The 24,197-nt window shown below is 37.0% G+C and overlaps 1 protein-coding gene across 1 annotated transcript; it reads left to right on the forward strand.

The window, feature by feature from the left end:
- Positions 1-5,609: 5,609 nt before the first annotated feature.
- LOC121881870 (adhesion G-protein coupled receptor F3-like) lies at positions 5,610-23,607 on the forward strand. Its single transcript, XM_042389631.1, has 18 exons — positions 5,610-5,661; positions 6,112-6,172; positions 8,982-9,066; positions 9,636-9,788; positions 10,018-10,170; positions 11,288-11,349; positions 11,499-11,557; positions 13,695-13,819; positions 14,448-14,675; positions 16,256-16,498; positions 16,695-16,835; positions 16,990-17,177; positions 17,395-17,583; positions 18,986-20,278; positions 20,883-20,924; positions 21,194-21,223; positions 21,308-21,384; positions 23,135-23,607. Exons 2-17 carry the CDS (start codon positions 6,119-6,121, stop codon positions 21,374-21,376), a joined length of 3,114 nt encoding a protein of 1,037 aa, XP_042245565.1. The 5' UTR covers positions 5,610-5,661; positions 6,112-6,118; the 3' UTR covers positions 21,377-21,384; positions 23,135-23,607.
- Positions 23,608-24,197: the final 590 nt, after the last annotated feature.

Genomic DNA, 24,197 nt, shown 5'->3' on the forward strand with positions numbered 1-24,197 from the left:
ATGTAACATGTTTCAGCGATTTTATATAATTTTTTAAAATATTAAAATTTATAATGGCAGTCTATGGGACTAACCGTCCAACTGAGTTGGAACCTTGGTCACTTTGACACTCAACTGCTCGGACGTCCCTTATCCTACAGACGCCATTCGAACTTTAAAATGTTCACAAAACTTTGAATTTTCAAAGTTATCAGATTGTTTAGTGATATCTTTTATAGTTTTTCAGCAATTTAAGCCAAAAGTCAGGGGTTTTGCAGACTTTGACAGGTCTCACCAGTGTGTCATGTGATCAGGCACAGTGGAGAGCACAGATATTTTTAGACCAGGAAAGATTTTCGGAATAGCTCTCCCTCCCACAATTTTAACTCCTCAAGCACATATCTTGCCTCAGTATGTTGCCACAAGCCTCCTCTCTCTCAAAATGTAAATACATTTCACATAGGTCTTATAGGTTTTGAGATCTGAACCTTAATTGATAGAGAGTCCCTGTCTTGCTCTCATTGACTGCAATACAGTATGCAGGATGTATGTCTCCTCTCACTCCAGTTTCTTAAACGTACAGATTCTCTGATCTTTTTTTCACATATCATTCATTCTCATGTTAAACTAGTCTTGCTTTCACTAATGATGTACAAATCTCTGGGCTTCAAGCTCTGGTTTGAGACAAATACATTTTCCTCATCAAAAGGGAGATTTTTTCCTCTCATTTTTGTGAATGTCTGTTGGCTCAGTGGTTTAGAGCACTGCTCTCATAATCAGCTTCACCTTAGAGGACAAGGTTGTGTGTTTGATACCTGCTCACTGCAGTGCTCCTCATAATATTGCTCTCATGTACAAAGTTGCTTTACATCTATATCATGTATCATAAGTCAATTCCTCTTTAGCTTACAGTAACATTATTACATAAAATGTGGATTGATATGCTTGTTAAAGACATCTTTTCCTCTGCTACATAGCATGTGTGAGTACTCCAGTGGTTTAAGCTCATGTCACTTCTGAGCTCCTTTTAGATCCAAAGGTTGTGAGTATGAGCCCCACTTAGGGCAGAAATCTGTGGAGATGAAGGAGTCCAGGTGATGTCAATCTGCTTACTGAGCTGGGCTGAACTGCTTTTTTGTCAATTTCATGCAATTGACAGACTAAATAACAGAATCTGGCCTGGCATTGCTGTGTGACATGTTAGCTTGGTGCATAGCATGTCTGTCTTACAAACATGAGGGTGTAGGTTCAATTCTTTAATTCTTTAATCTTGGTGGATTTTTCAATAGTGTTCAGCTTCCAGTTAGCTAGATTCGCTTTCAGCAATCACACGCAATTTCTAGTATTAAATGAAATTTGAGGGTTAATATCTTATACTGCACTGTAACTTTTTATTCTCCTGTTTTAGCTGTCCTATTCTATTTTAACTTATTTTTATTTACAATTTAAGACTTTTTAATTGGATTTATATGTCTTTTTATATTGCCTTGTGTTGCTTTTACATTCCATCTTGATGCCTTTTATTTTTTATGTAAAGCACTTTATATCACCTTGTTGAAATGTGCTATACAAATAAACTTGCCTTGCCTTGCCTAGTTATTAGTTAAGTCATAGTTATAAACTTTGGGAAATACGCTTTGCTTTCTTGCAAAGAGTTACATGAAAAGATAATTACCTCTCTTACATGAGAGTGGTATCAATCTTCTCATCTAGCCTGCTGCAAGACAGTGAATAAAGTGTATTTCCCAAAATATTAAACCATGCCTTTTGGCACCAACAGAGACATTTGTTGAAGAGTTTTAAGTCATAAGGAGCATATATTTGTTCTGTAAGGCCTTTCCACAGCATTTCCACAAGCCTCAAATCATTACACCAGTTAATATTACAAATACACCAAGTTCCTTTTGGTTAAAAAGAAAAACTGAAGCACCTATAAGGGATAGGTAACACAATACTAAACCATTTGTTTCATCATCATAAAATATTCAAACTATTGTCACTCAACTCAATCCAACATGCTTTTCACCATCCTAATATTCTGGAAAACATAAAAGAAGGCTTTGAAGATAAGTTGTCCCTGTTTGTGATATTTCAAAAATTGTTCACTGTAATATAACCTATACATTTGTATTTAATTCCAAATTAAAATTGGTCACAGTGGTCAAGAGGTTACAGTTCAAGTATACTGCATGTTTTGTCTAAGATCTATCTAAGATATGTCTGCCACAGTAGTCACTCCTGAAATGTGAAAAGGCAGAGGCGTTTCCCTGTAACTTTTCTGATTGGCCCTCTTAAAAATATATGCAATATGTATTCTGTATTATTGTTCATTGAAAAGACACTAGAACAGTATAGACCTTCTTATAGACACAGCTGTTTGTACCAGAGCTCAAAGCCTACAAGGATCATTACATCATCTACAAACAACTTTTCTGCCTTCCATGTGTTTTTCTCTGCCTGACTGTGACCTGATGTGTGGCGTGACTTAAGTTCAGACATATTTAAATGATCAGGGAAGTCATTGATTGTTTGTTTCTCTCTGGTTGGCTTTGTTCTCCAAAATAGGAAGTGTTTAATATATTTTACTTAAAAAATACTTTAACATGCATTTCTTCAAAGGTGACAGTCTATAGCTTACACACTGTAGTTTAATCCTTTCACTGTTGCCTGTTTTCTGATCTTCATTTTATATTCTAGTTTTGTACTCAGAGTCTAATTTCCTTCTCCTATCACTGTACTTTTGCTGCTGCGAAAAACCCACATTGATTAATACTTTTGTTATCTATTTATTCCATTACCTACTTATCTTGTTAAATCTTACCCAGATCTGTCTATGTTTCTGAAGATAGGCTACCTGTGTTATGATTACCCTCAGCATTAGGTTATAGGTAAAGTTGAGAGGCTCTTTACATATGCTGATCAATCCAGCTGGTGTGGAGATATGCAAATGGTCTTGCATTACAAACCCAGGACATCAGTCTCCCGCATAACACCTCCCCAACTTCACCATCACCACCTTTAATACACACACTTGCACACCTCTTTTCCAGTCTGACCGAGTCTTTCTGACGGATGTGCTCACTTACTTTGACTCTAATTCTGATGCGCACCTCATAGATATGAAGTACAGTCGGATCCCTGTTTGGTAATTGCAACCAGGTTGATGGGGTAATCATCTGCTTTCTGTACAGTGCTGTGTGTGAAGCCAAGGTGAGAGCCTTTTATTAATGTATTTTTATTGTTTTTGAAAAAATAGGATCTAAACAGGTGCTTGATTTTACAAGCACTTAGCTTTACTGTAGACAGATTCATTCCTTATATTCAGGTTTTAGTGTAACACCTTAAAAAACATATGACTGACTTAATATTAAATGTTGTAACAACCACTCCCTTTCTTCCTCTACAAAGTCATATATCGTCTTAAGTCTAAACTGACTGAGTCTTGTTTAAATTTGAGAATCCTGATTATTATTGTGTTAGAATCCTTCAACCTTTCATGTTAAAATGACATTGTTGTACCATTCAGTGCAACATTTTACATGATACTCCTGCGATCAAGAACAGTCCAGTCAGTATTTTGCTAACAGGAGCATAGAACAGACAGTTAATACAACATTTTGGGTTATCATCAAGGTGGACTGCATGGAGATTTCTCAATTTACATGATTAAGTGACTTGACTGTGAAGAATCAGAGTAAGTGAATGGGTGAATGACTCTTACTTTTATTGGGGAAAATTATTCTTAACCAAGAAATGCACCAGGTTGTACAGAGGGTATGAAAAGTGTTTTTTCTTCCTAGAAAATACAATAATGAATGTAAACAGATTTAATGTATCTAATCCCGAACATGAACGATTTGCTTCATAATTAAACACCAGCAATACATTGATTTTGAGCTTTAAAGTCTACTTTTGGGAGCTTATGTGACAGTTTTATTGTTTTGTTTTTGTTGAAAAGAGAAGTGTTAAATTAACTCCAAGGTCATTTTGCAATTCAAAATATCAGAACCACAGACTATGACTATTTAAAAAAAACCTCCCTATTAACTCCTCTGCCAATCTCAACAGAAATTAACATTATAAGCTTAAGAAGTATTATTATTATTATTTATTTATTCTTATAATAATATATAATAATTATACTGGATACGGCTATTGTACAGTATGTATATATTTGTGACTCATATAGCTCAGTTCATAAGCATCTGCATATTTTTGCAAGAACATGCGTGCCTTTCATTTGGTGGTAGTTGTTACAGTGTAACAATACCTCAACAAGAAAATTAGTTAGGCGTAATCTGTAGCACCTTAACAAGCCCTTGACCATTGTGGGTATAAACTACCTCATATGTGGACAGGAGTGAATAGTGCACTGTTAGGACAAACAGTGAAAACCACCAACTCATTCTTTGTATAAATAGTACAAATGCAAAGTGATGCAAATGAGACTAGCTAAAAGATGGCTTTGAATACTTTGGAAGGAAAAACAGGTAGATGGTGATAAGAGTTTAATGAAAACAGTGCTATAATAATCAGTGTAGATTCACCATTGTCTGACTCATAGTCAAATGTAAAGTGGGTGGTGTTAACACCCACAGTTCAGTTCAATTCAATTTTTATTCTTATGGCAGGTCTAAACCATACTCTTAAATTTACAGAGACCCAACAATTCCCCCATGAGCAAGCACTTGGCGAGAGTGGCAAGGAAAAACTACCCTTTAACGGGAAGAAACCTCAAGCAGAACCGGGCAGTTGGGCAGCCATCTGCCTTGACCGGTTGGGTTGAGAAAGAAAGAAAGAGAGAGAGGAGAGGGAGAGAGACACAGAGAAGCATAATAACAACAATAATAACAATAACAATGATAATAATAATAGAGATATGACTAGTAATAATAGCAATAATGGCAGAAGAAGGTGTCAAGGCAGGACACCCACAGGACCACGCCACCATCCCCACACCGTCTCTGCAGCCATGGCCCACAACTCTGACCCCGGATTTTCCTGTGAGATGAGAAAGCACAAAAACTCTGGGGAAGAAGCCAAGTTGGTAGCATGCATTAATGGTACATGAATGCGTACAGATGGAGAGGAGGTGGAGAAGATAGGTGCTCAGTGCATCATGGGAAGTCCCCCGGCAGTTTAGGCCTATAGCAGCATAACTAAGACCTGAACCAAGGCAAGCCTATCCGGCGCTAACTATAAGCTTTAATAAAAAAGAAAGTTTTAAGCCTTCTCTTAAACGTAGAGAGGGTGTCTGCCCCCCAGACCGAATCTGGAAGATGGTTCCACAGGAGAGGGGCCTTGTGCTAGTTTACCACCATTAAACCAACAAGCTAGAAGTCTATAGGTCTGGTAGAAGTCCCTAGAGGCTGCGATGCATACTGCAACCCAATCGTTACATTAAAGTGTTGCTTTAAAGGTCCAGTGTGTAGAATTTAGTGGCATATTGTGGTAAGGTTGCAGATGGCAACCAACTGAATACACCCTCCCTCCCCCTCTCCTTCCAAGTGTCTAGGAGAACCTATGGTGGCTCTGAAAATTTGCGAAAAATGCGAAAGGCCCCTTCTGGAGCCAGTGTTTAGTTTGTCCTTTCTGGGCTACTGTAGAACATGGCGGTGCAACATGGCAGCCTCCGTGGAAGAGGACCCACTCTCTAGGTAGACATAAAGGGCTCATACTAAGGTAACAAAATAACAATTATTCTTATTTTCAGGTGATTATACACTAATGAAAACATATTTATGAATATTAAATTCCATTTCTGCCAAGTCCTTTCCGCTAGACTCCACTAAATTCTACACACTGCACCTTTAAATAAGCTTAAACTAAAAGTCCTTTGTGAGTGGTGATTTAAGACCTGTGACACTGATATATCTTTAAAAATGTTTAAAGAGCACAGACTTTTATACACAAGAATACTTTTAATTTGAAATGTTGCCTATCTAGAAAGAGTTCTGTCATCTGCATAAGGGAGAACATTATGTAAACCCTTGAAATGATTTGGGGATTTCAAATGAGTGCAAGTACATTTACTTTATGTGCATTTGTGAGTGTGTGTATTTTGTATACATCAGTATTTTTGGTCCTAAGTTGATGCTACTGTTGGTTAATCTGATATCTTTTTCCCACTAGAAATACAATGGATTCCAGGGTCTTTAAGTTTCTGATTGGAGCTCTGTACATCTACTGTCAGGTAATGATGCTTCTCAGTTTAATCAGTAACATATTGCTGGCCAGTGTTATAGCTATTATTTTAACAGGATCTTGTTTAAAATTCCCCACTCAAAAATGTTTTTATTGTTACTTCACTTGAATGTTTGGACTTCACTGTGCACAATGATGTACAGTACTGCAACTGAAATACAGTGGAAACCGATTATAGTGATGACTTTCGTCCGGGTCAAATTGATCACTATAAGAAGATGATTATTATAACCGTTTTTTTTTTTTCATTTTCTTAATTTCTCATGCGGATTTCCATTTAATTGACATTTGCATATTTATTACATGAATATAAAGTAACGAAACGGGCAACTTTGCTATTTACTGAACAGTGTTTCAAATGCTTGTTTTGCTGCTGCATCTCGTTGGCTCATTTTTGGCAGTTTGTCATAAGCTTCAAGGAGACTATGTTTTTTATTGAGAGAAAATTACTTTTTCCTTTCCTTTTTCCCATCATGATTTCAATGTGCACGCAGCACCAGCCTCAGGTCACCAGCTGGCAGCATTGTGCGTTTAGGCTGTAGGGGTGGGGGCTGCTGAAAGAAAGTTGTACCAGAATCAACTTGAGAAATGCAACCTGTAATGTTGTACAACCCTGCCATGAGGGAAGACAAAAACATAACTAGGAAGAGGGGAGGACACTTCTCTTCGTTTGATAATGTTAGAAGTAAAGTTAGGCTTTGCTGACAGCTTCCTGGCTCATTTTAAAAAACGCGCACCAGGAGCGATGCAGTGGTCAAGCGAGCTAGAAAGTGGATGAGGAGAGCAAGCGGTGTTTGCAAGAAAATAGGTGAATGAGAAGGATAAAACATTATTTTCTGATTGTTTCACGGTGGTTACAAATAAACACCCACACCCCGCACCTCCACACAAACCTGCGGAGGTGCACCACAACACCTGATAATGGTGCCACAGCCGCTAAATACTACTATGGGAGTAAGGTAAAAAGAAAATAGAATTACCATAATTTTAACCATATGATAACCATATGTTTTCCTGTATGAAAAGACCCAAAATGAACACTGTAAGCGGACTTCTTGATTGAAGTAAATTATGTAAACAGCATTTGTATAGGAATGATTCTGTCCCGAGCTTTTTGATCCATAGAAGCGGTGGATCACTGTAACCATGACCACTATAAGCGGTTTCCACTGTATCAGCTTGTCTAGTTAGGTGATAAAGGCACATAAATACCAGAGACATAGTATTCTCTTGCAGTTCAACTGCCTTTAATAAATTCCTAAAGCATATGCATATGGGCTCCCTGAGCTCTGCAGCAAGAGGAGCCCATTGGACAGTTCACAGAATCATTCTATACTTTCAGCCTCCGCCCAACACAACTGTTAACACAGGCACCTCGTGCGCAGTCATACTTCTTTGTCTGCAGACACCTGTTTCCTGCAAGATAATCAATAATCAAATCCTTGTTAACTATCTGCCTTCAAAGAACACTGCTATCATCTGCTGCAGGTTTATTGGAGATTCCCAGTAACAACTGACAGAAAATCAGAGATGCAGCTTTTGTCAGTTACGCCCCTAAACTGTGGAACACACAACCAATAGATATCAGGGAGCCCAGCTCGTTGAATATTTTTAAAAGAAAGCTAAAAACTTATCTCTTCACTTTAGCCTTTAACTGGCTTTTGTCTCAGTCTGCTTTGCACTTATGCACTATGGCATTTCTGCACTTCTTTTAAAATCTTGAATTTTACTTGATTTTATACATTCTATGTTTTAACTTCATTTTTAACTTATTTTATTATTATTATTATGTATTCTATTTTCATATACATTTACATGCTTTTATGTTCATTTTATGTCTTTTATGTCTTTCTTGATGTGAAACCCTTGGTGCATGTAATTTTAATAATAATATTAGTAATAATAATAATAAAAATTCAAAATATGGTGTCATGCCTGTCTTGTACAGCTTCCAGTTCTTGCATTTTGTTCCCCTTTCCAAAGATCACTTCTTCTATTTATTCTTTCCCAACAGACTAGACATTAATTTGCCTACTTAAACAAGATGTGAGACATCTTGGCAAGACATTTTACTTAAAAATAGAACTATGTGATTACATCATATAAAGGTCAATACACAGGATCAACAGTGCATCATGTTCTTTAGAGACAAAACTGATCAGTTGAACACACTTCTACACTGAGTTAACGATCATCAAAATAGAAATTACTATAATATAGTAATTTCTCCAACAGTACACTTCTAATATCATTTTTTTCTCTACAGTACCAGTCTAAAGTTTGGAAGGACATTCCCGTTCCCTTTTATCCAAACTTTTGACTGGTACTGTATGTGCAGTGTTTGACATTAGAAGGCTGTTTTCATGTTCATCAAAGCAAAGGGGGAAAGTTTCTCTTTAGTCACCTTAAATCTGAGTTTACAGCATGGTCCTATCGTGATTCAATATCTCATCTCAAACAAGTGTGATGTGGAAAATTGAAGCCTCCAGTATAGGAGACATCTTGTGTCCAGCAGCCCAAACTTTTGAAATTAGCAAGATTTGCATATTGATAGATTCTGGATTTTTAAATGTTTTTTTTTATTTTTTATTTTTGCATGTATTCTTCTTTTCTAATGCTATTTTTAATATAATTTTTATAAATTGTATTCTAATGCACACGATCTTGAACGTTACATGTTTGTTTTGTTCTATTCAAAAGTGTTTTAGAATAAAATTTTTATATTTTAATTCGACTCAAGATTGTCACACCCATGACAGAAAGATTAATTCTGTTGTCTGTTTGATCTTGAATTGCAGGTCCTTGCAGAAAGAGCAAATGACAACAACAACAAAGAAACATCTTTCCATTTTCGGAATATACTATCCTATATGTCCACTATACGTATGTAATGTACACACAGTATTTATGCATGTTCAGTCATTTCCTTTTTTCCTATTTGACATCAGCTATTTTTAAATGTATTGTATATAGATGTATGTACATCTATACATAGTAATGTATAGATGAATATATTTTTACAATATTTTTACCATATATATACCCCCAATTACAATTATAATATATGAACATAGTAGCTTCTTCATGACATCATATAATTCTTAAGTGATATACTGTAATGTAACATGTACTGTAGGTTTAATGTATAGTTACAGTGCGAAATGACATTTATGTCACATTTCCAAGAGACAGTCACAGTTGACTGATGGTTAATCTGTTCCTGTATAATGTCACTTCAGCTGCATATTATGTAGGCAAACAGACCTTCAGCATTGATAGTACAATAAGGGAAACAGGGGAAACCTTTTGTCCACCATGGTTTGATATGTTGCATACTGAACTGAGTATATTTGATTTGTAGCATCTCTAATGACAAAATGAAAGGTGCTCTTGTATGCAATCCCTTTTCAGCTTAAAAAAATAACATGTTAAAATATCTCCTGTTGTTGTAGACGATGCAAACAATGGTGAGCTGATGGTGGAGAGTAATGTCACACTGGAAGCCGAGACCATCCTGTCAGCTTTGAATTCAACTGACATGCAAGTGAAAGATACCAACAGCACTCCCCACGATGTGACCCTTTTAGACAGTGGATTGATTTCAGGTATATTCCTGGAACCATTTCTTGTTTCTAGGTTTATCATTCCAAACAGTTCTTTAATACAGTGAGGAGGAAAGGGATGGAGGAAGGGGACATGCAACACAGCTCGGCATAAACCACACGGTTGTAATATGAAACAAATCCATGTTTCAGCTATAAGAAGACATTGGGGATGCTACATCTTAGAGTTTAGGAAAACCAGAAATCTCAGCACCTGTGTTTCTCTCTCCAGAGTGCCTGATCGTTGGAAATCAATCCAATTGCAACTGCTCTGATGGATACACTTGGAGCAATGATGTGTGCTACACTGAAAAATGTTGCAGTGAATCTACATGCACACAAAAGGTGTCGCACATCACACCACTCTGCATTGCCAAAGTCCAAGGTAACGGTCCAGATGTGTGATGAATTTTCATTTGCCTTTGTACAATTTGTACCGCTACTTTCTGGTGATCATTTATTGAATTTCGTATATTTGTATGACCAAGTGGAATAAGGATGGCTGTAACTTGATAGTTATACTACTGTGTTATTAGATTTTTGTATTTTTTATTCTTGTGATGTGGACAATATCCCAACAAACATTACGATGTATGACCGCTGTCTGATCGTCGCCTCAACACGTCCCGAGAAGGTAGACTATTATATTGTGCACTTAGCTGTAAGACAGTGTAATACACTCTTAAGACAATAAACAGAAGAGTATAGGCTACCATTTCAAAAACATAAGTAGAAACACACTGTGTTGATACTGACATGCAACAACATTTTATTAGGATAAACAAAACTGAGAAAAATGCTTATAGATAATCTAATTATTTGAAACTGTAAACCTTTTAATTACTTGTGATTCACTTCTCTCCAGTTTCCACTTATGTGAGGAGCCCAGATGCTCTAAATCACCTCTCATCAACAGGAACGTTACAGAACATATTTGCTAACATGAGAAAAAACTCCTTCAACAAACTCACATAACAGCGTTATATCTGCATCATTTCTGTCCTCTTGTGCTTGTTGCGTCTCAGACAACTGGTGGTTGCAAACGCTGCACATGTGCAACTCTCATCTCTCGTGGAGAGCTAGGTGAATTCTCATGAGGTGGGATGATGCTTCGCTCATGTCAAGCATCAATAAGACAAATTTATTAAGTTATGTGACTCAATAATAACCCCTTTGTTAAACTGTTAAAAACTCAGTGCTATGAAGTTTCCCAACCAAAGAATCTGAATAAAAAAGTTTAAAAGCACGTTTATCCTTTGTGGAGAGGATGTCATTTTAGCACGTCCGCTGACAGCCAATTAAAGACAGATTTAAACGTTTTTGTATAAAAAAATGAAAGAAACTAATCATGAATAAAGGTATTCCACGGTGAAATCCTGAGAAGGTTTTTTTGAAGTCAGGTCCAAGCGGAAAATAGCAACCAACAGGAGACATTGACTCTTGTGTACACATATTTGTGATATCAGAACTGACAGTAACGATAATGTTTGCAATCAACACAGTTAAAATCAATGGATCAGTTATGCTGTCGAAATCCACCTGGGATTCATCCAAAACAACAAAGGTACGTCTGCTTCTCATCTCAAATTTATACACATATATTCCTGAAGATGTTTGATATTTAGTTTTTGTAATAACTATGTTTATATTCACATTTCTACTGTCATTACAAACATTCAAATGTAAATGATTTAATGCTCTTTCTTTTTAAAGCTTGAAACTGCCTTTAAAGAACTGAATGGCTTTGAGTTCCTGAATGTAACTCGTCAGAGGTATTGTACTTTGCAAACTTATTGATTTATTATTTTGAAGTGTCATTTATTTTTTTGCATATACAGAGATTTTATTAAAAAAGGAAATAAGAGAAGAGTCTAAAGGAAAAAATATAGGAAGAGCAGGAGTTCCTGGTGGTTTTTGAGATCAGTCAGAATCTTAGCTGTCACAGGATTTCCACACACACTGGTGCGCACTAAGGGTTTACTCGAATACAAATAGGTTATTTGACAAAGCACAAATTGTTGTATTTAATAAATATTTGTTTCATACAAATATTTCAAAAATTATTTGTTTTCGGGGAAAAAAACAAACATGTCAAATACCAGCGCACAGGTCGGTTACATCGCTATTTCAGTCTCTCTCCTTTGCTCCGCTGTTACGTATATCAGCACGTCTCAACTAGGGGAGTCACATCCACCTGCTACATGACAAACATTTCCTAATATGGACATCACTCCTGGAATTTGGAGTGTTCGCCAGAGATAAAACTGAGCTACTGACACAAGCAAAGGGCTTATAAGGGACTCTCCATAACCTATTGTTTCACATCTCCTTTCCACAAGTTAGGTTGTAAAAAATTGGCAATAAATGAAAAGTGCAAAGTAATGAATCACCTTTGAAGTTCTTCTTTACACGTTACACACTGAACTGTCTCTGTGTTATGGGTGTATAAATAAGTAGAGTTCTGTCTGCACGTTGGTGATGCATTCAGTTTAGGTCAGTAGTCATTTGCTTCGTAAGGTGGTTTATTCATAAACACTTACTTTAACACTTTAATATCCTAAAATTAAAAGCATAAAAACACCACAAAAATTATCTTAAGTGATGATATATTAGCATGTCACGATCATGATGATATGAAGAACTGTAGTTCTATCAATACATTCAAGGCCAAATTAAAAAATCAACTAAAGACGAATCAGCTGTGTGACCACTGAGCCTAGTTTATATTATTAATTTTTAATTGACATTGTGGGTGTATGTGATGTGCTGTTGCTTTGTATTTTGTATGGTGTGTTCTTTGTGGGTTTTGTTTTTGTTTTGGGGTTTTTTTGTTTTGTTTTGTTTGTTTTTTTGGGGGGGGGGGGTTGTTTTTTTTTTGCTTTGTACTGTTTGTTGTTGTGCTGTTGTATGTTTTGATTGTAATGGGCTACAGATGCAAATTAGCTTCAAGCTAACTCTGGTGCAGTGCATCATTTATGCTAATACTGCACACTGTCCTGTTCAATAAATCAAATCAAATGACATAACCACCTTTGATACTCAGAAATAGTTTAGATTTATGGTTAAAGTCCCCCTCCAATAGTTCAACCTCTGAAATTAAAAATACTTGCATTTTTATACTTCTAGATTTTTTAATGAGGTAGAAGGAGGAGACATAATTTTAAGGACTTTTTTGTGGAAAAACTATATCAGACACAAATTATTATTCTAAGTAGAGTATTTTATATACATCTTAAAACTTTTCTGGAGGGGATCTTTAAGGAAAGATTGTGTTTTTAAACATTGAAAAACAGGTCCTGTCTTGTGCCGCAAGTCAGCTTTCACTATTTTAAGTATTTAAATTTATGAGACCACAATCTTTGCATAACCTTAACCAAGCGCTTTGAGTCGCCCAAACATCACTATGAAAACATAAATCATGCTTTAGTTGCTACAAGCAGATACTGTAGGGAAAGCAAATGAAATATGTTGTCAGTGAATGTTATGTAGATACCATTAGTATGAACATTTTGCAACTTAGGAGATACATTAATTATGTTTAAGAAAAAATGTAATCCATGCGGCTTTGCATTTCTTTCAAAACATATTTACTGTTGCACATTAGTAGTAAATACACATCATTCAGGACTCACCGACCAATCAACACCTGGCATGTGCCATAATTTGACAGATAGATCAGAGACTGGTGACCAGTGCTTGCAAATAATGTTTTCACTATGATAAAAATAACACTGAGACATTTATGAAATGTATGTCAATTTGAATACAGTATTTGAAGGTGTGGCAGCAGCAGTACAACTCATGTTGTAAGCATTTCAGTTGCATATCTCCTATTACTTTTATCACATACAGATACTTTCTATGTTTTTAACCAGTTATCTTTCATTGATCCTCTCCAAAATCTTAAAGGCCAGGAAACAGCATTGTTGATTTTGAGGCAGCTGTCAGCGTCAAAGTTGAGACTTCTAGACTTCAAAGCATAGTGTCTCAGCTGGAAACCTCTCTTGCGGCTGTAATTTGGGTCGACACTGTAGGTCAGTAAAAATATATTACTGTTTTTTGGCGTTCATTTGGATCATGATGACCCTTGACTCTGTAATTATTTCTTAGCTGCTGTAGTGCATGCTCTCTATAGACTAATATCTGCTGCTTTCTGTTTTGCACTCTGACTCTGAATTTCTGGTCTTAAAACCGACACTGTCAACACAGGGACAAGTGCATCTGGTGCATAATCAAAAGCTAATTCTAATGTCTCTCCATTTTTGTCTGAACCATGCTTATTGCAAAAAGACCTGGGTTACTGTGAACTGCAGTGAACAGCATCTTCTTGCAACTCACTAGAACAATCATAAGTGGTAACAAGTAAGATGAACGAACAATCGACTGATGATCTTGGTTTTGTCTAAGCTTTATCAGTTGTGGAAATAATAATTCAAGGCCATGGCATTTAGTCCCTTTGAAGCATGAATGTAATCAAAACGTTTCCTGATAATCTGCATATTAAATTAAGATAAACTGATAAAATGGAAAGAGCTGCTCTCTTGAACAGACAGATGAATCTAGGGACTAATGGACTTAATGACATCGCTACATATGACAAGCTGTACCTCCTACTCCTAGCCTACTGTGTTACTATGTATTAATATTACCTTTTCCACACAGGAATGGTCACCATAGAGGCCCCAGAAACAACAAAGTACTTGTCCAGCCCCATACTGAAATGCACTTTAGAGGAGGAGACGGACAGCGCTGGCTGGAACATGAGCAAGAAGCACGAGCGCTTTGAGCTCAACAATGGCACTGTGGTGAAACTGAATGAAAGATGTGCCACACAGGAATACAGGTCTTGTGTGTCTGTTAAACTCCAGGGGGTGACAATCTTGTGGGAAGGCAAGTACAGTGATTTCACATTTACAAAATCTTGCTTAAATTTAAGTCTAACTGAAATTTAAATCCTTTTTGCTAAGAAATCAGTAGAGATGAAAGCAGCACATCCACGTACTTTTCCCTTGTGTCATGCCCCAACCCTTTTTTGGGTGAAAGCAGTCCCTCTAATTTGACTGGTGGTAAAAGCAAATTTCAAGGTCTTTGCCAGTTTAATAGCATAAAATAAGAAACCGTATTGCTTTTTAGGTATTAGGATCCCAAATCCTATAGCCAGTCAAGCAAACAATTCTGTCATTGCCGACCAACAATCTGCATCATTATATAGAAAAAATGAAAGAAATGGGTTGATGAGTGTCATCACTAACAGCTGAGCTAAAGTAACTAGCAGATCTGAATAGCGTGTAAACAACTGTGGGATTTGCAAGAAACTTGCAATTGTGTCTGCCCCATTTCAGTGCGCCGGTGCTACGCTCAAAACGTAATGACGAAGGCCTGGAAAACTGTTTAAACTATGTATTTAAATGGAATGTAACCTCTCTGTAATCTGTCAACCAGCAGCAGCAACCACGTAACTGTCAGTTGACAAAACAAACGACAATGTTGGCCTACAGGGCAAAAGCCATGGTAGCTTTCCTAGCTGACAAATAACTGCTAGCATGGGCAGTAATGTTCACAATATTATTTTATGAAAACCTATCTCATTAATCTTCTTTGACTTGTTTGTGTTTGTACGGAACATGTAGTCATGGTGATGTTAACCTCGCTGAAATTTTGGCGGCGGATCTGGAGTATCTGCTGGCTACAATAACTGTCACCATACAGCGGTAAAACACATATTTTGAAAAGAAAAACGTATTTAAAATAAATACAAATGCAACCATTTAAAGATGCATGTCCCTCCCCTAATCCAAAAACATAACTCCCTTCCCAGTGCTTAAAAAATTATTTGCTCCCTCTGTTTTGCACCCCCCCCCCCCCCCCTCCCATAAATAACGAACAGTCCCTAACACAAAAACGCTGTAAATGAGAAAATACACTTATCGCAGCATGTCAGGTCACAACTTCATCTGGGCAGAGGTTAATGCAGTATTTGGACATACTTTGAATTTGGATTATTATGACGATAATCTTGACATAAAATCACTTCAGGGAACAGGCAGATGAAGACATTTTACTTGATACCTATGGCGAGCTAGCTGTTACAAGCTAAATTGGGATTTCCTTGTTTTTTCAGTATGTTCTATGTACTGCCCTTTCAGTGTACTATCAACATTCACTACTATGACTTTTAAAATTACAACTGTTGACTTTAATACCATTAACTAACCTGAAGCCACAGATCTCTTCTTTTACTGTCCTTCGCTCTTTGGGGAAGTAAACAGGGTGTTTTTATTGCTTGATGTGCAAAATGCGACACAGCAGTTTTTAGGCATGTGGCCACGAATTTTTCCAATTTGGCACTGGCACTTTTGCAGCACTTGTTTTCACCTATTATTATTATTAATTTTTCTGCTTTGATTACAAATTTGTGTTCAGTATGGCCCAATTTCATCCAGTGTGAATTATCTACATGTTCCCTGCAGGTATATATGAGTGTGGATTCACTAATGGGTCAGTCAGGCATACAGCCAAGAAACAGCTGAGAGTGTCATTCCTGCCTGATGAGATCACCCTGAGAATCAATCCTCTTGCTGTGGACTGTTCGGATCGGAAGGACAGTGAGAATGTTAACGTGAATGTCACTGCCACCATCTTAAACAGCATAGAGAGCTTTGATGTTTGGTGGAGCTACAGGGGTAAAGGGAAAAATAATCTAGTGAATACATGTAAGACAAAACTTCACTATTTCCCAAATCAATCGATCCTCCCTCCTTCCTTCTTTCTGTCAGCTGCAGTACAAAACAGCCCTACTTAAACTGAAACATAAACACAAATTGAAATTCACAATATTCCTGCAAAATGTATGTAAAATCCACAACCAACAAAAATAACACTGAAACTAATATCTCTCTTTTTCTACAGCTGATGGGGATTACCTGGTCTACTCTTTCACAGCTAATATCAGTTGCCAGAAATCCAACGTCTCACAATACGTGACTGTCACTTTTAAAAACACAGTTAATCAAAATAAAAGTGCACACGTGGATATACCAGTAATCTACAGTACGTGATTCTGTAAAGAATTGTAAATTTCTATGCTTTGACATGATGATTTCCAAGAGTCTCATTAATTCAAAATTTTACTTTGTTTATATTTACATTTATTTGGATTTGCTTCTCTTACATCAACCAATGATTCCCTACATTTTTCTCCAAGACGGTGAAACATTTTGTGAAAAGGATGAGTTTTGGCCAAACACTCCATCTGGAGACACAGTGATTAACCGAACATGTGAAGAGGGCAGGGTTGGCTATAAGTCACGTACTTGTAATGGCGTTATCTGGCAGGACGTGTTTTTCTACTGCGTTGATCAAGAGTTGAAAAAAGTTACAAAATCAGCAGATGTGAGTATAGCATTTAAGCTCATAGCACTGTGTGACTTTAGGATTATAAGGTTCAATCTGACTTTTTTTTTTTTTTTTAATCAAAAATTAGTTATTCACATGGCACTATTCTAAAATTAATAACATTTTAGTGGGTGTAGGTATATTTTACTTGTATGCATTAATTAATTTGTGTGCTTTTGTACACTGATTTTTGTTTGTTTGTTTGTTTTTGTAGCACTTCCAGAAGGGACTAGGGGCTACTCAGAAGGTGGCCATGGATATATTTGCAGGACTTCAGAACAGCTCTATGGCTGATTCAACCAATTCAAGTAGCATTATGGCCGACCTTGGCGCCTCCATCAACATTTTAAGTGTTATGTCCAGTGCATCAGTAAATATTGCCTTACAAGAGAGTGTCTTACCTGTAAGCCCTTGTCAATTACTTTTACATTTACTGTAATACATGTGCAGTTATGAACTTTAAGTTTCATTCTTGACCTTGGACACAGCAGTATAAAAAAAAGATTAACACAAGGTCTGCCTTCCTTGTTGTTTCCAAATCTTTTAACCACATCTCATGGCTGTCCTCTGCTGACGGAGTTCATACTTGCCAACATTTAGGTTTAAAAAGACAGGATGTTTTTTTCGGGGGGGGGGGGGGGTTAATGGATGAAGTGAAAGAGTTGGCGACAACTCTGCTCATTAGTGTAAGTGCAACAAGACTATCGCAAACCACCTGTTCAACAAGCATAAACATGTAGAAAAGCATATGGGACACTGCGGGCAAAGCAGGTGGAAATATGCTTTACTACATGTTTATGCTTGTTGAACAGGTGGTTTGATGAAGTTGGGACTAGTGCACTGGTTAAGGTACCACAACACATATCCCACACAGAAACTGAGAAACATCCCTTTGATTTGTATCACTACGAAATCGAGAGATTAATTAAAGAAATTACCAAACGGGGGGGCACAGCAGGAGAGAGAGTCAAAAATAGGGAGACTCCCGTGAAAATCAGGAGTTTTGGCAGGTTGGGAGTTGCTCAGTTGTCATGGAGATGGTTTAGTTGTTACCACACAAGAATAGAAACTGAAAAGAACAATACATGCCCAGAGAGGAAAACTGGAGTGCAGTATGCTCGATCTCCTTTGTTATCACGTGACAGAAATTTCATACTTAGGTCAAATGACAACTAAACCATCTCAATGACAACTGAGCAACACCATCCACTTTGGAAGGCTCGGCGATTTGGTTGAAAGCTTTGGAAAGAAGTCAGACCTTATTTTTGTTTAAATGTGTAGTTTCGGTTTTATAGGTTATGTTTCAAATGTGCACTTACAAATGAATACTGGTGAAGTTTTCATAAAGCTCTATGCCCTCTAAAATTGTACATCATTGACACATTACACATTTAAAGAATGAATTAATCTTATATGAGCTAAGAAAATCAGTGGCCCAATTGTGGCTGTTTGTCAGACCATGTGTCTGTTTTCTTTCACCAAAGTAACAAATTCACTCTGGCCCATATAAGGCTGTGAAATTTGTCTAATGGTAAGTTCAAGGTGAATGGACTTGTGGATGTGCTGAGAATCTGCTCCAGTTAGTACCTCTTGAACTAGCTTCAGTTCCATTTAGCTAGATTCTCCTGAAATCTACAGACTGGAGGTGATTCTCAGCGAGTCCAGCATGAGTTTGGAAACTGCAAGTGTTGGACAACTTGGCTACCTTGCCTGGGCTGATGAAAAATTCAATTGAATATTGGCCTGTACCAATAAAATATACCATAACACTGATTTTTCTCTTTTTTTCCATTCTTCTATTTCAGGATTTTGTCAATGCAGCAAGCAACATGTTGAACAAGACCTGGGATATGTACAACACGTCTGTTAAACAGAACTTGTCATCAAATTACCTTCTATCTGTGCAAGATCTGGTGAAGAATATCAAGGTTAACATGACCAATGAATTCAACAGTCCAAATCTAGACCTTAAATTCTGCTCAGGTAGCAGCTGTAGTGTGTTTGACATTGATGTGAATCTGAACAAGACCCACGGAAAAATGAGAACTGTTGCTGTGAAAAATCTAACAGATAAATTGAACAACAACTTCCAGGAAAAAATTACTACCAGCCTCTTATTATCAGTCACACTGGAAGACAACTATGATTCATCTTTAGAAATTAGAATGAACTTCCCCAGCGAAGAGGGAATTAAACCTTTGTGCGTCTTCTGGAACACCACAATGAGGGAGTGGTCGGATGAAGGATGCTTTTTCAACATTAGTGACGGAAACCACACACTCTGCGTGTGCAACCACTTGAGTATATTCTCTGTCCTCATGTCCAAGAGTGACGAATATGATGAAATCCTACATATAATTTCAGTTGTGGGCCTGTGTGTGTCTATTTGCGCCTTGCTGATCTTCCTCATCATTGAGGCTCTGGTTTGGTCAGCTGTTGTCAAGACAAACCTTTCACATTTCCGTCACACAGCCATGGTTAACATTGCTTTGTTCCTCTTGCTCGGTGACAGTAGTTTCTTGGCTTCTTCCTACCCTGACATTCTCAGTGACACCTGGTGTCTTGTTTTGACCATATGCAAACACCTCTTTTTCTTGGCCATGTTCTGCTGGATGCTGTGCTTGAGTGGCATACTCGTCCACCAGCTTATCTTTGTCTTCAGCCCAGTGAGGAAAAGAGCCTTCATGCTCTTCTCCAGCATTGTGGGCTATGTTTGCCCAATCCTAATAGTGGGATCCAGCTATGTGTATTACAAATGCACTGACAAGCCCTACCATGATAAGAAAAAATGTTGGCTACTTTTTAAAAAACCCTTGGAGGGATCCTTACATGCTTTCATCCTCCCTGTGGGAACTGTTATTTTGACAAATCTCTTTTCCATGGTGGTTGTCATTCTTACTCTGTTGAAGTCCTCGGTACCTGATAGCAGCAAGGCAGATGACAAGAAGACGGTCAAAAGTATCCTCAAAGTGGCAGTCTGTCTAACCCCTGTCTTTGGAGTAACATGGGTCATTGGCTTCTTTGATTTCACATTGAACGAAAAGGATCCCATGATAAAAGTTGCTCGATACAGTTTCACCATCCTCAATTCCTTCCAGGTAATTTGAAAGCAACCCACACACCAAACAGAATGTTGATATTAGGGATGCACCAATCCAACTTTTTCTTTGCCAATACTAATTCAGATTCCAGCATCTCCGAATTCCCCATCTGATACCAGTGCTTTAAATTTTACCAAATTTAAAATCTGTAAACCTCACTGCCTAGATTTCATTGGAATCATTTTTGTTTAAGATAACATGAGGCAGCCTGTCGTGACTTAATGAATATAATAACAATCTGATCGATGCATCCCTGGTTGATATTGTACTATAAATGTCACCAATGGCTAGTCAACTAACACTTAAAGTAAAGGAACGATCATAGTTAAATAGATATTTAAAAGTGTTGGGCCACCTGTGACAAGGGGAAACATTTAAACCCTGCCCTGACCTCCACACCCTTCCTGTAGTTTTCACTGACTTGTGTCAAATTACTTCGTGCATTGATTGCAAATTGCTAATGCAGAATGAAAGTTGAATATGAAAGGAATTGAGAGGAGTAATGGTATAAAATGTGTTATATATATTTGGGGTTTTTTTTCAAACAAAAGTATCTGCATAAAAACAGAGTTTGAAACCGATTACACTTGCTGTTTTGCAGGGCCTTTTCATTTTGCTAATGGGCTGTTTAACAGAGGAGAAGGTAGGTTTGTCATTTTATCAATGAGCAGATGTTCAGTTTCACACCGTGGTGGCCAATGCAGTGTTTTCAACTTGCTTTACAATAAACAGAACCATAATACTGCATCAATGACTTAGTGGTGAAATTCTTACCTGTGTAGTAGGAGGCATGTGATGCCAGGGGGCCATCAAAAAAGGCACTAGGGCACAAAAATGTTGCTCAGTAATTATATTTAGTATTTACCATCTGACTAATATATGAATGTAACATATTCTGGTTATTGTTAACAGGTTCGAGAGGAAATGATAAAGCTCATAATGGTAAGTTTACAAAATATGTCTATCTAGAATTAAACAATAAAAATGAAGAAAACATTTCATAACTCTGTTTGCTTCTACCCTCAGGCAAAATCAAAAGGACAAAATGGGAGCAAGAAGAAGTTGAATTCAACCACCTACACAAAAGACAAATGAAGACAGAGGTCAGTCTTATATTATGTGATTAATAGTCTCCCGTTTACTTGTGTCCATGCATTTGCTGTATCTTCTATTATACAACATTTTAAGCATCACATTAAAGACAGTAAGTAGAGTAAGACTCAAAGATGACTTAAAAAGATGACTGCTTCTAATCTGTAGCAAGACGAGACAATTGGGTGTCATTTTATTAGTCAGGTTGTGAGTTTTATATCTTCATCAGAACACAAGAAAGAATATCTCATGTGTAAATCTGTTTTGTTATGCTACTTTACATAGTTGGACCGTTAAAGATCACACTGGAAACCTGTTCATGTTTAAACAAGAGTCTGCAGTCATGCTAGCTGTGTAGTCAACCTCCTAATGCTGATATTTTCATCAAAGGTAAAAAAAAATTGACATAGTTACTGATTTTAAATATCTTGGTGTGATACTGGATCCAAATTTGAACTTCAAGAAACATGTTAAAACCATAAAGTACAACTTAGCAAATTTTAAACGTATTAGAAACTGTCTCTCTTTCGACACAGCCAAGATATTTACGCACTCCATGATTCTTTCCCATATGTCTTATTGCATCACATGTTGGGGGCAGGCTGGAGAAACAGCCATAAAACCTCTTGAGTCCTTATACAAACAAACTCTAAAAAGTCTGAACAAAAAGCCAATGCATTTCCATCACTGTAGGGTACTGGAGAAATACAATTTACTGAGCTTTGACAATTTTAGATTATTCTCAAATTTGTGCCTAGTTTATAAAAATTTAAGTGGTTTGGCCCCTCCTCCACTATGTGACTTTGTGTACACTCACTCAGTAAGTTCTATTAGATCCTCTATAATATCCTCTATACAAGATTGTACCGTACCATTTCTTCGCACTGCAATTGGGCAGTCAGCTTTCTCTGTGAAAGCCACAACTCAGTGGAATGCCTTATCTGATGATATGAAGAACTGCAGTTCTATCAATACATTCAAGGCCAAACTAAAACATGTACTAAAGACCAATTAGCTGTGTGACCACATTATTCATTTCTAATTGACATTTTGGGTGTATGTGATGTGCTGTTGTGTGTAGCTTTGTATTTTGTATGGTGTATTCTGTGTGTTTTCTATTGGGTTTTTCTGTTTTTGTTTTTTTTGTTTGTTTGTTTTTTTTGCTTTGTACTGTTTGTTGTTGTGCTGTTGTATGTTTTGATTGTGGGGGACTACGGATGCAAATCAGCTTCGAGCTAACTCCGGTGCAGTGCATCTTCAATGTTTAAAACTGCACACCGTCCCAATCAATAAATCAAATCAAAAAAACCTTCACCTGATAATGACGCTAGATGGCAGGTCAGCTGATCACCAAAGTCACTTATATTCATCCTCTGGGGACTACAAACATCTGTACCAAATTTTACCGCAATCCATTCAATAGTTGTTGAGATATCTCAGTCTGGACTAGTTTGGACTGGCCAATTGCTAGCCCTAGATCCATGCTAAAGTGGCTAAAAATATATTGTTATATATCATTATTTATCCACCATGTTAAACTTTTAAAACCTATAAATCTTTTAGCATAATTTCATGTTGAATAAATCAGGACACATACAGATTTTAAAAGATTAGCAGCAACAATATTTCTCATTATTCAAATGTTACCTTATTTTGTGTCAGAAATGCCAAGTTTGGACACTTCCAACTGTAAAATAGTGAGATAAAACTTGTGTTTAGTTGGTGTGTGAATCCAGTCTCTCTGTCATCTCTCCATTTCAGACTGTGAAGACGGACCAAGAAGAAGGAAACAGCAACTCACACATGTACTATGCAGCTCCATTTACAGCCACATCTTAGTGTTTGCTTTGTATGAGACTATAGTTCCTGGGCAGTTTAGTGAAGCTTATAAAACACAACACTGATGTTTTGATAATATTTAATGATTTGATTGAAAACCATTATTGTTAGTAGTTGAGACTGGAAACAAATTTCACATTAAATGAAATTCTGCTCTGAGGAATAATGTGTAATTCAAGGTTATGTATACATTTGGATACCATCATTTTCTCAAGGGGAGAGCAGATGCAGATTTTTTTTCATATGCTACAGAAGTGAAAGTCAGTACTGAACTGTCACTGTATATCTTTAAGGAGAGGCTTTAATGTATACCAACTCAAACCACTTAACTGGATTCTGTATGGCCAGATTGTACTTGTTGACTGTATATAAAACAGAATAGATTTTCTAAGATCTCTTGCTTGGTTTGATCCTTTTATTTAACTGGAAAATTTGTAGATTTACACTGTTTGACATAAACCATAACCTGTACTATAATATGTGTGTATAACTATTATCTGTATCTCAAAATATTTAATGAAATAAAGACAAGGAATATTGATTCCTAAGAGGAAGAGATAGACTTGCCTGGATTCATAGTCATATTGAATGTTTTTATCTTATGAAATAAGAATTGTGTTGAATTTATATTTGAATATGTTTCTGAAGGTTTAATCTAATCACACAAGTGTTAACTTTAATCGTATATGGATAAGCACTAGGGGTGTGCCCGAATACAAATACATTATTTGGCAAATCAGAGAAACAAGCTGACCAAACGTTAGCAGCAGCTCAGCTAGCAGCCCCTACTGGACGTCCTGTGCCCGCTGAACAGTGTCAGAGAAACACTGATTTTTAACGTGAAAGTGCTTTATTCAGTGTTTTTTTACCATTTTTAATCCCCGGGTCTGTTTCTTTTGGAGAGGAGGAGACCTCTGTGGATAATTCGGCTCCTGGTAAAAACATCCTGAACGATGAACACTGGAGTAATCCTAACCCGAAGAAG

The sequence above is a fragment of the Thunnus maccoyii genome, chromosome 17 (genome assembly GCF_910596095.1).
Source record: "Thunnus maccoyii chromosome 17, fThuMac1.1, whole genome shotgun sequence".
NCBI lineage: Eukaryota > Metazoa > Chordata > Actinopteri > Scombriformes > Scombridae > Thunnus > Thunnus maccoyii.

What these genes read in the sequence shown, in the direction of transcription:
- LOC121881870 (XM_042389631.1), top strand. Translation starts at nt 6,119, where the DNA reads ATGGATTCCAGGGTCTTTAAGTTTCTGATTGGAGCTCTGTACATCTAC. An exon ending in CCATCCTCAATTCCTTCCAG is followed by an intron (nt 20,279 to 20,882) that starts GTAATTTGAAAG and finishes GCTGTTTTGCAG; the next exon opens with GGCCTTTTCATTTTGCTAAT. An exon ending in AAATGATAAAGCTCATAATG is followed by an intron (nt 21,224 to 21,307) that starts GTAAGTTTACAA and finishes TTCTACCCTCAG; the next exon opens with GCAAAATCAAAAGGACAAAA.